Source organism: Photinus pyralis, unplaced genomic scaffold (genome assembly GCF_008802855.1).
Source record: "Photinus pyralis isolate 1611_PpyrPB1 unplaced genomic scaffold, Ppyr1.3 Ppyr1.4_LG1, whole genome shotgun sequence".
Classification (NCBI taxonomy): Eukaryota; Metazoa; Arthropoda; class Insecta; order Coleoptera; family Lampyridae; genus Photinus; species Photinus pyralis.
In genome coordinates, this window is record NW_022170249.1 from 57,003,255 (window position 1) to 57,018,310 (window position 15,056).

At 35.6% G+C, this 15,056-nt stretch overlaps 1 protein-coding gene across 1 annotated transcript; it reads right to left on the minus strand.

The window, feature by feature from the left end:
• Positions 1–295: 295 nt before the first annotated feature.
• Positions 296–1,772, minus strand: LOC116160435 (piggyBac transposable element-derived protein 4-like). The gene is made up of 2 exons (XM_031473628.1): positions 1,237–1,772; positions 296–1,181 (listed from the first exon to the last, which is right to left on the minus strand). The coding sequence occupies exons 1-2, from the start codon at positions 1,658–1,660 to the stop codon at positions 328–330; spliced, it is 1,278 nt and encodes a 425-aa protein (XP_031329488.1). The 5' UTR covers positions 1,661–1,772; the 3' UTR covers positions 296–327.
• Between the last annotated feature and the right edge of the window lie 13,284 nt (positions 1,773–15,056).

The following is a 15,056-nucleotide window of genomic DNA, read 5'->3' on the forward strand; positions in this document are numbered from 1 at the left end:
ATTCTTTCCCACAATCAATTTGAATAAATATCAACGTATAAACGAAGCAACATAAAATATGGTTGTTCCTTAAATCCATTTTCAACAAACTACATGCGAAATTAGAACACTCACTAGTAGACGGCGGACACTTTGTAACCCGAAGTAACTTTTGTTTGAAAAGTTATTTTAAGCCTTTCGTAATACCATGGTAAAAAACTTTCATTAGATACCAAGCGGGGTACAAATATACCCCACCCCTTTTTTGTATCAGGAGCTCTAAACATTTATTGTTTAAATAAAGGGCAGACAAAAAAGTACATGTTTGATTAATTTTTAACTATAAATTTATTTATTGCATGAATTACAAATTGTTGTAATGTTAGAATGTTCGGCACATACGAATTTTGAACACTGGACGCAATGTTTTCTAGACTTTTTATCAGCATTCCTCGGACATATGTGACATCGGCCACTTTTTTTCTGATTTGGAACCTGCTCTCTATTTTCCTTATCTGTTTTCAGTTCAGGTAAAACGGTTACCATATTTTGCTTAATTTTTTCGTGCAATGAACGATCCTTATTATAGCGGCAAATAATATTATTTCTTACTAATTGATGACCTAGTTCCAATAAAAACATTCTTCTTTTATCTAAACGACCTTTTTTCCACTCTGGGTTAGCATGAATCCACAGTTTGTAAGCATTGATAGCTACAATATCCAGCAAATGGAAGAAAATTGCCATAGGCCACCGGTTGGTCTTCCTTTGGGTGGTGTATTCTTTAGCAAGTTTGTCAGTCGTGTCTACAGCTCCTTTGGTTTTATTATAATGTAGTATTATATCAGGCTTATAATCATTATCAGCACCACTTATTTTGTCGTCTCGATGTTCAGTTGACAAAAGAACGACAGCGGAGTTTCTCTTTGGAACGTACGAGACCAGTGTTTTGTCTTTCATGAAGGCAAACATACTTGAAAAATCTTTTTTGTACCTGGCGGGAAGTAACTCGCTAGGTATATATGGCTTATTTCGCCGTAAAGTTCCACATAGTGTTAGGTTCCTCTGTAACAATTTATCTGCCAGTTCAATACTGGTAAAGAAATTGTCAGTAGTAATTCCATATCCCTGTCCTAAATGGCTTACCATATCCAAGACCACCCTCTGACCTTGACCCTTTTCTGGTTTGTTACCAATTTTTCCTAAAAAAAAACAAAATGTAAAAACACCAACAGATTTTTATAAGAAAAGTGTTACCTAGGTAAACCTGCATATTTACTGTGTAGGCAGTTTCACAGTCCGCAAGAGCCCAAATTTTGATCCCATATTTGTCGGGTTTACTCTTCATGTAAACCCTGAATGGAGCCTTTCCTCGGAATGGAACTAGCTGTTCGTCAACACATAAATGACCGTTCGGATTGAAAGATTTTTTACAATTCGATACAAATATATCGAATATATCCCGTATTGGTGCCAATTTGTCAACAGTTTTTCGTTCTTCGCGAGTTTCAAAATTATCAAATCTCAAAAAACTCATTATTTGCTGAAATCTGTTGCGAGACAACGAAGCTGATACTATTGGACGACACAAAACTGGGTCTTGACTCCATAAAACATAAACTGGTTCCTTGTTACCATGAACAGCTCCAAAATTTATAAGAAGACCAAGAAAAGCGTCCATCTCTTCTTTTACTATTGGAACAAACGCTTTGTTTTTTTTGGAATACACAAATTCGGCTTTTCTGTTAGTTTCTCTCAAGATTATATTTATTACATCTTCAGAGAAGAATAGATCAAACGCCTCCTTTATAGATGTAAATTTCGAACTGTATTGTGTTCGACCCGATGGCAATTTTTGTATGTTATGTTTTGCCCTTTTTACTCTCGTAACGTACGGTATTTTAGCCCATTCGGAACCGTCCTTCGCTATATAACGTAAATTCTCGCCGCCCTCAGAAACAGATTCGCTTACCAGATCCACTTCATTATCACCAATGAGCAAGAGGTCATCGACTTCATCATTTTCATCCACAACATCAGTCTCTTCTATATCACTTGCAGCACCTTCCAAGGCTAAATCGTTTTCAAAGTAGTAATCAAATTCCTCTGTCTCTAATATTCGAAGCAACTCGTCATCGGTAAGTTTGTTTTCATTACGAAATTTAGGTTTTTCACTCATTTTCAGGAATATCAAATCTCACACTATTATAAATCTGACACTATTATAAAATAAAACGGTTATTTCTCTTACAATAGACGCACAAACACGCAGTGAACTGACTGCACATCGTTTCGGTAATTCGACGTACTTAGGGCGGTATTTCACGCCGGCGCAATAAAACACATGCTTTAAGTACCAAGCGGGGTATATTTGTACCCCAGCAACAAAAATTCATTATAATTACGGACTCATAGAAGGAAACTACGCGCACTTTTTTAGGTACATATATATTATCATAGATAATAGATAGGAGGCCGGAGAAATAGCAGAAAAAATTATTTGCAGACTTATAGCTCATAAGGTGCGCGTGGGGTACATTTGTACCCCGCTCGGTATTATGAAGGTTAAAAACTGTTCAGCAATTTTGTTCCTTAACTCATCAAGTACGTACACAATGTCCGGCCAAGAATTGTGGAACTTTTTTTTTCGATTTTCAAAAACTAATTTCAGGTTCGTCATTTTCATGTTCAAAAACCCCCACATACCAAAAAATTTCAAAATCGGATAGGGCATATTCGAAAACCTATTCAAAGACGCGCCACCCATCTCTTTGTAACTCTTGTGGTTGCTGAGAAAAAAATAAAATAAGAAATTCAAATTTCACCACTTTTTGGGGATGGCTTCCAAACGAAACACGTTGGACCCTCGGTTTATTTGGAAAAAGTGCTTGTTTTGACCCCCCTATCACCCCATTTTTTTTTACATGCGGACATGTAACACCCTGTATGATTCATTTGATTTATGTAATGCTAATGATTTTTTTTGGTATAATATATTGTCTTTACAAGGAGTAGTTTTATGCATGTGGTGATGAATGAAGTTTGCGACTCACTGAGTGGAAGAAGGGAGTAAGTTTATGCAAACCCCTGGAAGGTAGTCAACAGTCGATCCAGAATCACAGGTGTTTGTGGCATAAACAAGGCAATGTGGAGGGTAGTGGACAATTAAAGGGCAGTTCACCCCTTTGAGCCACCCAGTAGCGGTTCTTGAGTTCTAAAAGAGGGTGGGCACAAGCAAAAGGTTACCTATTATTTTTTGTACATAAAATACATTCTTCTATTTTTGAAGTCGGAAAAGACGTTAATGACTTTGTTGCCAACCTTCTCTATTCTCTATCGACTGGACGAATATTTTTTCTAAGGATAGGTCTGCGAATGCGTTCAGTTGTGTATCAGAACGTGCGAATCTAAGTTGGATTATTTTATCCAGATTTATCGTTCGTTTTGGCGCCCGAGCAAAAAATTTGCAATGAAAAATTTTTTTTGATAGTGGCTTGAACCTAACAGACACAGATAATTGAAAATAAAAGAAACTATTTTAATCGCTTAGACCCAAAACATGAAAATAAAAATATTCATAGAGGGTAATCACATAATTATAATCCACATATTGGAATCAAAAGATTATTCAATTCAAAACGGAACTCCAGAAAATTATTATATTCCAGTGGTAGTCCTAACACACGTCCACAGGTATGTGCGACTGGCAGCACTCTCATAACACCACTTCTTCTACCAAAAGTCACTTCCATCTCATTACTTGTGAAAACATCTGCTCCGGTGCAGAACTTCAAGAAGCGTCTTCATGTCAGATGGTCTCAAAAATCGCCTTCCACTTTGTATAGTTGAAATCAATACAGTACATTTTTCGAATAAAGTGTTCCAAAGTTGTGAAAGCGCATCTCTAAATCCACCGCAATCATAACCTGTTTCTTCCACTCCATTGGGAACTATCATTTGAATTTTAACGAACGCGCTCTTATCATTTACATAGGCTATTTGTTAACAACTGCCAGTTATGCATACGATGGGCCTCAGACCGAACCACCGTTACACTTGATATCTTATCTTTGGCCGTCAGAATTTATAAATCTTACCTCGATAATTAACGGAAGTTCTGGTGAGCTTCCAAGAAACTTGTCATTAGCCTTATAAATCAAATGAACAGTAGTTTGATAAATGTCGAATCATTCATTCCACCTTTTTAGGTGCATGGTTGGTGGTAAGGTAGGGGGATTTTGGAAATCCTACACAAAACATTTTACATCTCGGTTTATTTGCAAATGGTATGATTTGATTCCTTCTAATGCGATTGGGTACCAACATTTCACAATCATTTATTCGATTACGATTTGTACCGGGTCAGTTGTATATAGAGTTGATCAGTTTACAAGCCATCTGATACCAGCACAATTAATAATTAAGTTTATCTTGTAGCATATGTTATATTGATATTTTAATAGATTTGAATAAGTAGGTTAAGTCGCCCTTTAACCGTGGGGGTAGATAAAGGGATCACTTTAACCGCAAGGGTAGGTAAAGTAAAACAGATGATTGTACATTCTAATGACATTTTTCATTATTATTTCAAATGTGACGCGCGAAGCACGATAAAAAATGACGTTCTGAACATAAGATAATGCTGTTTCTATGGAAATGACCGCGTGGGCAGAACCTTGCTTGCTATTTTTAATGTCTAAATTAAATTCAGAATTGTCAGAAGCTTTATAATGATTTATATGGCTTCTGCTATAAATTTGTATTGTATACGACGATAAAGGGAAACTTACCGTCTCGTGAAAGTTAATACACTCGATAGTTAAAATATCCCTTAAAATATCGTCTTATATAATAAATATTAAATACGAATTATTTTAAATCAACCTGATGGCTATCAAATTCATCTACGATCGAGTCAATAAGTTTCTATGGATACATTTGCATGTATCCATAGAAACTTAAGCTCGTGTTTAAGGTTACAAAGTATCGGAGATATTCGAAATAGTTAATGAGTGTAAATGTAAAGAAAGAAAAGTGTTTACTACCAAGATTTATCAGTTATAGAAAATGTACGAACCCTTTGAAATAAATTGCACTGCTTGGAAAGAGCTTAACTTAAATATCTGCAAGACAAATTTGCTAACTTCTCCTCCCAATGTTTTACTCGTTAACGGCCACCCGGGTAACGAAATCTAAATGACAGTGTGGGTTAACCTCAATTTATTATTCATGTACTCTTGCATTAATTAAAGAACTATAAGAAGCTTGAAAAGATATGCATCTTAATTTCCACTTTTATTCGTTCCCAAGAAGATCCCTTAATGCTAGTCAAGCCTAAATAAATCGATTGGAGTCTCTATGCAAAAATTATTCCAATGTCAAAATAATGCCGTCTTATACCTGTGCAGATGAACTGTTTGGGAATAATTTAGTCTTGGCTGAAATTCAAATACAAGCATCCGTCGACAGCTCATCCTATGCATTTGATATTTCTGTTGACCTGAATTTATTTTTATACGTATTCAAGTTGAAACGGTTGGAATTGTTATTCACAATGTTACCCTAACAATAACAGACATATTTCCAACTATTCGTAAGGTGACTACTACAAACGTAATTTAATCCAACTGCACACATTTGCTGTAAAGTATATACGTAATATAATTTGAAATTACGAAGCACTCGGCAAAATTGCAACTTCAAATACATAATTAAATTTATTTCATAACCGCTCATCAATCATGGGCTTTTTATAACAATATCATTTGTGTGCCGTATGTACTACGTTATTTGGTAATTTAGTTACAGACAATTTAGGCTAAAACAATATTCAGTTAATTTAGTTATTTAATCATCTTTTTTTTATTTTGTGAAATTTATACTTTTTTTTGTTATTTAATTCACGTACACAGAGTAAGCATTCTGTGTCTAATAAAATATTTCGGTTTACCACGTATACCTTTCTATGTTCTGGTGATGTCTTACCAAATCGATCAAGTTTTTTGAAAGTATATTTACATAGACTTCCTAATGTGATGAGAACCTGTGATCCAACGATTGATTAGCTTTCTTTGCCAAGCCCATACACCTACGTCCTACAGTGCATATAGACCATAGGAAAATGTGCTATACAATTTATTAGACAATAAACACGATTCACCTAAGTGATTGTCATCCGACTGTGACCTGAATCACTCTTCGATTCTTCTAGCAGCAACAAATTCTGAAGAATGTACATCCCTAATCGACAACGTTCGAGACGTCTGTTAGTTCCATGAGAACAAAAGTATTCACATGCCTAGCAGCAAGTTTTGAATGGGCCAATACGATGCCGTGATTCTTCAACAGTAAATAGCATAGTGAGATCAGCTTGTATCCTACACAACTTTGAAAGCACGAAGGAACTCAATACAGGCCTCGAGACATGGAATATGACAATCTAGATCAACGTTCAACTAATATTGAAATAAGAGACTTGGTGATAAACGGTGGATCTTCAAAAATCTTCGACAAATTTCCTTTCTTCAAGTGCAAGTTTACCATGGCAGTGGAAAGTAGCAGTTCAACAATGAAACGATCTTGACTTAAAACTTTCACCAAATATAGATTTGTGATGAAACTTGTTGACCTTGTACTGTTGAAAGAAACCTGATATTTAATAAACGATATTTAATACAAAAAAAGTTATTGACGTTTTCTATGCACCCCTCTGGTTCTATAGGTTATTTAATAGAAATTTCGATATATATATACAGGGTGACAATTTGAAAACTTACCACCCCCCATATCTTAGTAAATAAACGAGATATTTAAAAAAATCAAAATCCGTTTCGGTAATTCGGAGGGGGAATCACAATGACATAGTTGGCGGCGCACCCCCTCCAACCCCCTGCGCCCCAGCCACCCCAACTTTTAAATCTTAAATAGTGACCCCCCATGTGTGATACGTCGTTGGAAAGCTCTGAAAAAATGCTTTCCAACCATACCAAATAGCATTACATTTAGGTTAGTAATTATCGTGCAAATCAAAAAATAAACATGGAAAATCGTATTTAACTTGAACTTCCAAAGCCGACTCGACAGCAACTCATTTTTGATCGCCAGTTATAATCTATTCTCAAACTCTTGTCGAACCTTTTCAAATGTTGGTTTTGCAATATTTCGACATTCTTGAATTATTCTCTGTCTTAGTTCGTCTATGCTCCGAATTACCGAAACGGATTTTGATTTTTTTAAATATCTCGTTTATTTACTAAGATATGGGGGGGTGGTAAGTTTTCAAATTGTCACTCTGTGTGTATATATATAATTAGACAATTATTTCTGGTATCACTCGTGTGTGTGTGTTAGTTTATTTATTTAGATGAAGATTTAACAAGCTCAATTCCTAAATTAGATCCCATTTTTAACATTCAAGATTACAGATGAAGATTTAACCTTTTCAACATCTACACTCTAACCAGTTACCCTTCAAAATTCAAATTCTGCAGATGAAGATTTAACAAGCTCAACTCCTAAATTAGATCCGATTTGGACTCTTCAAAATTCAAATTCTCCCAGTTTAACATCCGGGAAACGTTCGTACTTTACTCTTTCCTTTTAAGTTTGAGCCAGCGTTGCGGAAGGTTGTTATAAGAATTATGTGTGTTAAATTTATGCAAGAGAAAGGCACCACGCAAGAGAACAGTCGCTAATACCGGCAGGCACACGTGTTAGGCCACCAGATCAAAAGACAAACCGCCACCAAATCGAAAGATGAACCGCCACCTCAGTAATTAGTCCAACAAGAAGCCGCCGAAAGGTTTGCGTAAAGAAGCTCCAAGCACGACGTCAGTATCCGTTCAACATCCTACCTTATTTGCATTTTCCTCCCAATAACCCCCCCCCTCCCCCATATATTATTAAGTAAACTGTAGTTATTTGGGTATTTTCGAGTTTATCCGTTTATGTAATAAATAGAATTTCATTGTTACTCTCTTTTGAATTGTATGCAAGAGAAAGGCGAGTTGTAACCGCGGCCCTTCAGGCCAAGGATCTAATGACAGCCTGCTTCAATGCAGGATCTCACTAAATTTATTTTAAAATTTCCAATTGTCTAAATTTTTCGGAACCCGGCATTTTTTATTAATTTCACGGGAAGCCGGTTTCACTACAGAGATCCAATTTTGTTTTGCCACACTCACAATATATTATCTTCGCAATTTTCAAATTCTAGGCTTTCTGATAATGAAGAGCTTTTTCTGACTGCAATCTAAAATAGTTATTTATATAACAAGAGCGCGAAGTTCAATTTCGCGCATTGAGACTGAAGGTATTTTGACGAGGCGAAGTCGAGTCAAAATATCAGTCAAATGCGCGAAATAACTTCGCGCTAGCGTTATATACAATATTTTTTCTACAGCTGAACCGATTGTTAATTAAATTTGCTGTTTAAGTTTAACTTTGTCACGTGCGCGAAATACTTTTTTTCACTGTTGACGATTTCGCGCACGTTGTCAAGAGCAACCTTACTTATTATTAAACCGTTTAAAAATCTAGTACTTCGCGTTTCGAAATCCGTCAGAAAATGACGGGTTTTTTTGATAGTTGTAGAAAAATATTTTTTCAAATTGATTTGATAGTAAAGTTTCGAATAACTGGTAGAAAGAAGTAGCAATAGAGATGGAAAATTCAGATCGATATTTTAATCCGTCACGGTTAAGATTATTTAAATAGTTTGCTTCTGGTGGTACTTCCAAACTTAAGTCCAACTTTGTAATTAACAGATCTCGGCATTTTTCGCATTGTGATTAACTGGAAACTTTATAGCCAACGTATCCAGCAAATAAAAACTTCTAGTGTGCTAGATTCAATTTTGACATCAAGGCTGTATGACATTATATCATCACTTTGTAAAAGAAATACTGATTCATTTACAACATCGTCATTTTCTGTCGCAGAATTTATTTCATGGATAATTTCTTTAATCGGCAAATCCTTTATATTTTTCGATTTTAATTTTAAAAGACTTGTAATTTTCAAGTTTCTTTCAGATTCGATGTGCTGTACTGAAACATTGTAATTGCAGCCACTCATTTTCCTATATTTTGAAAACCTGTTTTCAAATTCATGGGTTTGAAAAGCTCCTAATAAAACATAATGAGACCCCAAATTTTTTAATAAATAATCAGCGAGCTTTACAAGTGTTTCAGTTGTATGTAAAATAGCCTGTAATGTCACCTTGCTTAATTTTCCACATCTTCCCTGAATATTTAAAACTTCAACATCTTCCCACGTCTTTAACCAATTACAAAAATGTTGTAGGTATTGGAAATTTTCTTGATTTATGTTTCTTATCGGTTCAGCATATTTTTCTCGTAGGTGCATTCCCTATCCCCATATGGATGTTTTACATTGACACACATTCACCATTTTCTTATTGTAGCTATCCACTCTTTTGTACCTTCTGCGTCCTTTCCAAAGCAAGAGTCGATAGCAGCAATCGTTTTTTCATCAAATATTTGTAAAGCAAATTTGACATTCTTGACAAACTCTTCTTTCATGAGGTTGAATATTGTTGTTTTTTTCTTGTAAATATGATTTTAATGATTCATTAATTCCAGCATCTATTTTTGAAAGGTTAAAAGTTTTTAAATAAGTTGGATGAGGTAAAACAAACAGTTTAGTTTCTCGTAAGTATCTATAAGCAGCAAGAAAAGAAAAAAGAAAGTGCAGGCAAACATTAACAAATCAGTAGAGTACCTTAAATATTCATCTTCTTGGTCATATTTCCAAATGATTTCTTTTCTGAAACATGCGATGTTGCCGGTTACCAAATATGTATTGATGTGTGCGTAGGCCAAAAAGACCGTACACAAAACACCAAAACAAAAACCTTCATTTATTATCCCAGCACAAAGCTTCTCCCCAACACAGAGGAGAGATTCGACTCTGCTCTCAGTTACCCTGTTCACTTCTAACAGATAGTGGTTAGACCCAATACCTTAAACTCCAAATGGTGGAAACAGCAATTCCGTTACTAAAGGAATGGATTGCAATTTTTTCGTGTTAACGGTAATTAATGACTTTAAAAGATCGTCGTCGTTTCCAGCCTGGGCTAATGATAAATCACTTACAATTGTTCAATATTTTCGGCAAATTGATCAACCGTTTGACTGTTGTTTAGCGTTATGGAGTTGGTTGGCAAGAATAGTGGCGGACTTTTTGGTAATAAAATCTTCACTAATGTCTGCAGCCAAGGACTCTAAGTCTCCGTATGACCTATTCAGCCTAACTTTCGCCTGCTCAGATAAACGTGTTTTTAGAATGTATTCTATTAACATTTTTTGATCTTCCGCTTTCAACAATTTGGCATATAATTTGCTCGAATCTATGGTTGTCGAGTGGTACTCTCTTTCCCGTCCATAGACGGTAAGCGAATGGAAGCAGTTTTCAAACAAAATGCCTCGCCCATTTTGGATTTTTTAGCTGATTGTAACCTGTCGTCTACTAATAGTCGCGATTCGTTTAAAATATGACCTATTAACCCTATACAGTGTTGTAACCTTTCGACCTCAACTTTTGAAACATTTCTTTGTTCCTCATAAAACCTTAACTTTAATTTGTTAAATTCTAATACAAGTACTGCTAGCTCTTTTAATTTCCTATTATTAAACCCTAAATCTTGTCGCTTCTCATTATTGTCTTTTTTCCTATTACTTCTAAAAGAACTAACTTTTTCCAAAAATTTAGAAAATTCTGAACTTAGCATAACTATTAAACGGCATTGATTTTACCTAATGTTCAAGTTGCCTGATTCGGACCTCAAATTGGTTGGTCGAACTTGAATTTGTATTTGCATTTCCTGGCTGCGACGTACTTCCCTTTGCATGCGATTTTCTAAACTTCTTTTTCCACCAGCAAGAGGATGTTGACTATTGCGCCAATTTCGACGAATTTTGAACCTTCCCAGCTCGATTGGCCCGCGTTGTTTGTTTCCTGACGCGGCCGCTTCAACGATCATTTGTTCCCGGTTTCTTTGAGCACTACGTAAATTGCACATTGTGGGGTATATTTTGCTAGTCCTACATTCGTATCACATATCACTTGCGATGTGAGAATTACAAAGTGCGATTTAATCGTAACACACACAAGGAGACATCGAGATGTAGTACTGCGTAAACTCTGGCTAAAAGCGATTTAAAACTTCAATGGAACATAGTTCCGCGCTGAACAGGCCTCCTTCACGTCATATTTAAGGCAAAATCCTTCTTCCGAAAATAAAAATTGTAACAATCAATCATACACAGTTAACAAAGGCACTATTCCCTCAACGTACGCGGATAGCCCAAAATAATAAGAGGTCGAATAAATTTTCTAAATCAATTTCTTATCAGACATTAAGAGATAAATCCAAACTTAATTTGTAGCAAAAATAAAATTTCATCTCTCTTAATTACACAGAGAAGGCGATAAATCACATCCACCTGTCAATTAAATTAAACATTTATTAATTGATAACGGATAAAGACCCAACAATTACCAGAAATTCAACGTTAAATAAAATAAAAAGGTAAACAAAAACAACCTTGACCGCATTCTCGTATGACAATAATTTCCATGGTGTTGAATAGACCAACGACAAATTACTAAAATTTAATTACAAATGTTAATTACACAAGGAGACCGCCCTTGTCCATCTAAATTAGGATGTCCGAAAATGTCATCCTGCCAGACGAAATAAACACAGCAGTATATCTATCTTCATCCCAACAGGACTATAAAACTTATTCTGATGTAATGTATTTAAATCAAGGCATGAAAATGGTTCCATTAAATATACTGTTTGCTTCGTCTAAAAATTTGGGACAACACGATCTGTTTTGGTGCAAATATATGAATTGATTACAAATAAAAAGTTCTTATGCTGTTTAGACATGAAAGACTTAAAAAAATAAGCCATACTCAACTCAAAGATGGGGTAGTTCTTTCAAATAAGACAATATCTTAATATCAAACAAACACTTTTCTCTGTGTAGCAGGTCTTGGCACGCAACACAATTTGTGTACGGATGACAGAAAATAGCAATGTTGTGACAGATAAAGGCTGTAAGAATTACAAATAAAATAAATAGAAATTCTAATTAATAATAATCAATGAAAACCAATTTTATGAAATTATAACGTGTTGATCCAATATTTCGTTGATCAGCTTGAGTCCATATTGAATTTAAACAAGCACGTTCGGAGCAACATCATCGCCAAAGGATCCAGCACGTTTTGCTGTTCCATAACAGCGTTTATGTCACTGGCTTAAATAAATAGCGTCCTCTTTGACAAAGGAAAGTTAAAATGACAATTTGTTTTTCATTCCTATTTATGTGTACAAATTTCCTTTGCGAGTCTTAAAAAGCAACTCATTCTGCATTTCCTAAAACCAGTTATGTGTGATTTAAAACAAAGGCGAGTATCTAGCTACGGAACGTAAAAAAGGTTGTTATGGCCGTAAAATTCTCGCGATAACATCAAAACATAACGTGATTCTGTGCTTTTATAAATTCTGCAGTTAAATTGCACTTTGAGCTTGGAGAAAGTCCGGTCTAACTCGATGTTACAAACGTCTAGAGATATGTTTCGTGATGTTAAAAATAAAAGTCTGCCATCAGGGATTTATACTTCCGTTTTTCTATTTACATATCGTAAGTTTAATAAAATAATTTTTGGCAATCGGCGTGAGTACTAAAACGGGTTATTTATAAGTTTACCTTTGAATCTCGTGTTTCGCTTTCTAGACTGGATGGATCACGCTTTGACGCTTTTATTAGACGTGAAAAGTGGCTCATAAATAAATGGCTATTTATTATTAATTCCCGAATTTATTAAGATATTTTACTAAGATTGCGGCACTCAACATTAATAAATAACGATTTTGAGGGACAGCAATTATAATTCTACCACAAACGTTGTAGCATATTAATTGGTGGTTGTACTTTGTGGATTCATTTAACGTTTTGCGTTTTCTCATCTAACCTATAAATGGTGTGATTTTAGCATGATATAAACGGCCACAAATTTTAATCGGAAATAAAACCTGCAGGCCTATTAGCATACATATGGTAACAATTTTAATTCACTGCCTTTCGGTTCAACATTTTCTGACAAACTAAAATCGCGTAACTTGCTCTGATGTGTAAACACAATTTGATCATGAAATGGATATGTCTCTCACATTTTTCAATCTCATTTCCGAGTTGGTGTATTTTGTGGAAGATAAGGAACAATTTTATTGTAAAGGGTCGAAAATAAGCTTATAATCCTCTTTTGGGCACCAGTATCTACCGGTCAAGTTATCAGTAGTACGTCTTATGCAAATTTGTAAAAAAAGGTTTTTCCTAACATGCTTTAATGCGGGCACTAAGTAAAATTTATGTGTTAACGCTTAGGTCAAAAGACAATAATAATTATTGTAGGTCTTTTTCTCATTTTATGTCTGTAGTTTACTTATGATTAATCTTTACGTGGAATCCTTGACCGATCAAAAATTGTAGTGACTTTTTTGTCCAATTTTTAAAAACCAATTTCATATTCGTGATTTTCAACGCTCAGCTACCAAATTTTGTCTTACTTCCTTTAGGTGGCGCAGTTCAGTTAAAGCTAAACTTGGGTGCTAAGGGTCCCTGGTTCGAATCCGGGTTCGGGCATGGATATTTTTAAAGGTATAGTGGGTTGGGTTTGTAAAGCAGCCTTGGTTGAAACCCCGCCCACTGAAGAAGACTAAGGAAGTTCAAACGCCCCAATTACGTTCACAAGTCTTGCAATTCTCCTTCAAGTGCCACCAAAGTACGCCGCCAAACAGGTGAAAAAGCCATGATTATGGACATGCCATTATTGCTCGTATAGAATCAGTGCTTGATTTGCCAGCTGCAAATGCACAGTATCATTTTAATTGCATGAAAAATCTCTATGCACCTAAAATAGGTCAGCGCACAAGCCCTGGCAGACCCAAAGATAATCTAGAAGATGCAATACAAACGGTTTTCACGTTCCTTGAAAACAGTGAGGAATGTCAATTTACAGTTGACGAACTGATAAATCTGATAGATAGTAACATTCGTCCTCACCCAAAGACAGTGAAAGCACGACTAATAGAAAAGGTTGGCGATGATGTATTGGTAACAGCAACTACCCCTTACGCTGTATGTTTCAAATCTCTAGGACACAAGCTTCTTACAAGCTGCTGGTATGATGAGAGGTTATCAAATGGTGAAGAAAGATTGAGAATCGTTCAAACAGCAGCAGCTATTTTTTTTTTTTGAGGATGCACGCTCTAAAGTGTATGACACCAAACGGTACCCTCCAACCGAAAATTCCTGGATGGCCTTGAAGAAGTCACTTGCAGTAGCTGACTGCTTACTTTCAGGTATGAGACCATTGTCCTATCTATCTCCTCTGCAAGTTGGGGTTTCACGATGTTTGTCTTCTATCATGGCACTCCCTCTTGCTACCAATAAACCAGCAAACAGGAAGATACCCCAGTACCCGATGCAGTAGTGGACCAGTCCACTGCATCCACAGACCGCGAACCAGGTCCATCCACAGACCCACAGCCGGGTCCTTACGAAGACTCTCAAACTGGCCGGTCCCGAGTCTAAAGAATAAGGAAGCTGTCGTAAAGTGATGAAAAAGGAGAAGGAGTAGAGTGTTTTTTGGTAAAACGAGGAAAGAGTCGAAGGAGAGATGGGGGAAATAAAAGAGTGGAAATTATTTTAGATTAGACTGTTTTCAAATTTACTATAATTTCTTAAACAATAAAAAAACCTTTTGAGCATTTCATTTTATATTTGTGTCTATCAATTCATTTCGTCAACCATCAAATATAGGTGGTAACGCTGAACTGCGGTAACGGTGCCAGTGAGGTTATTTTCAATCGGATATTTTGATTGTACGTTGAATTTTAGTGAAATTCAACTACTCACTTGTTTGTTGTTTTTTTTTCACTTTGATGCTTTTGCGGTTAGCACATGTGACTTTTCAAAGTCAAAAAAGTCCATGTAAATGAAAAACCAATATCACCACTTGATAAGAAATGAAAAATTATA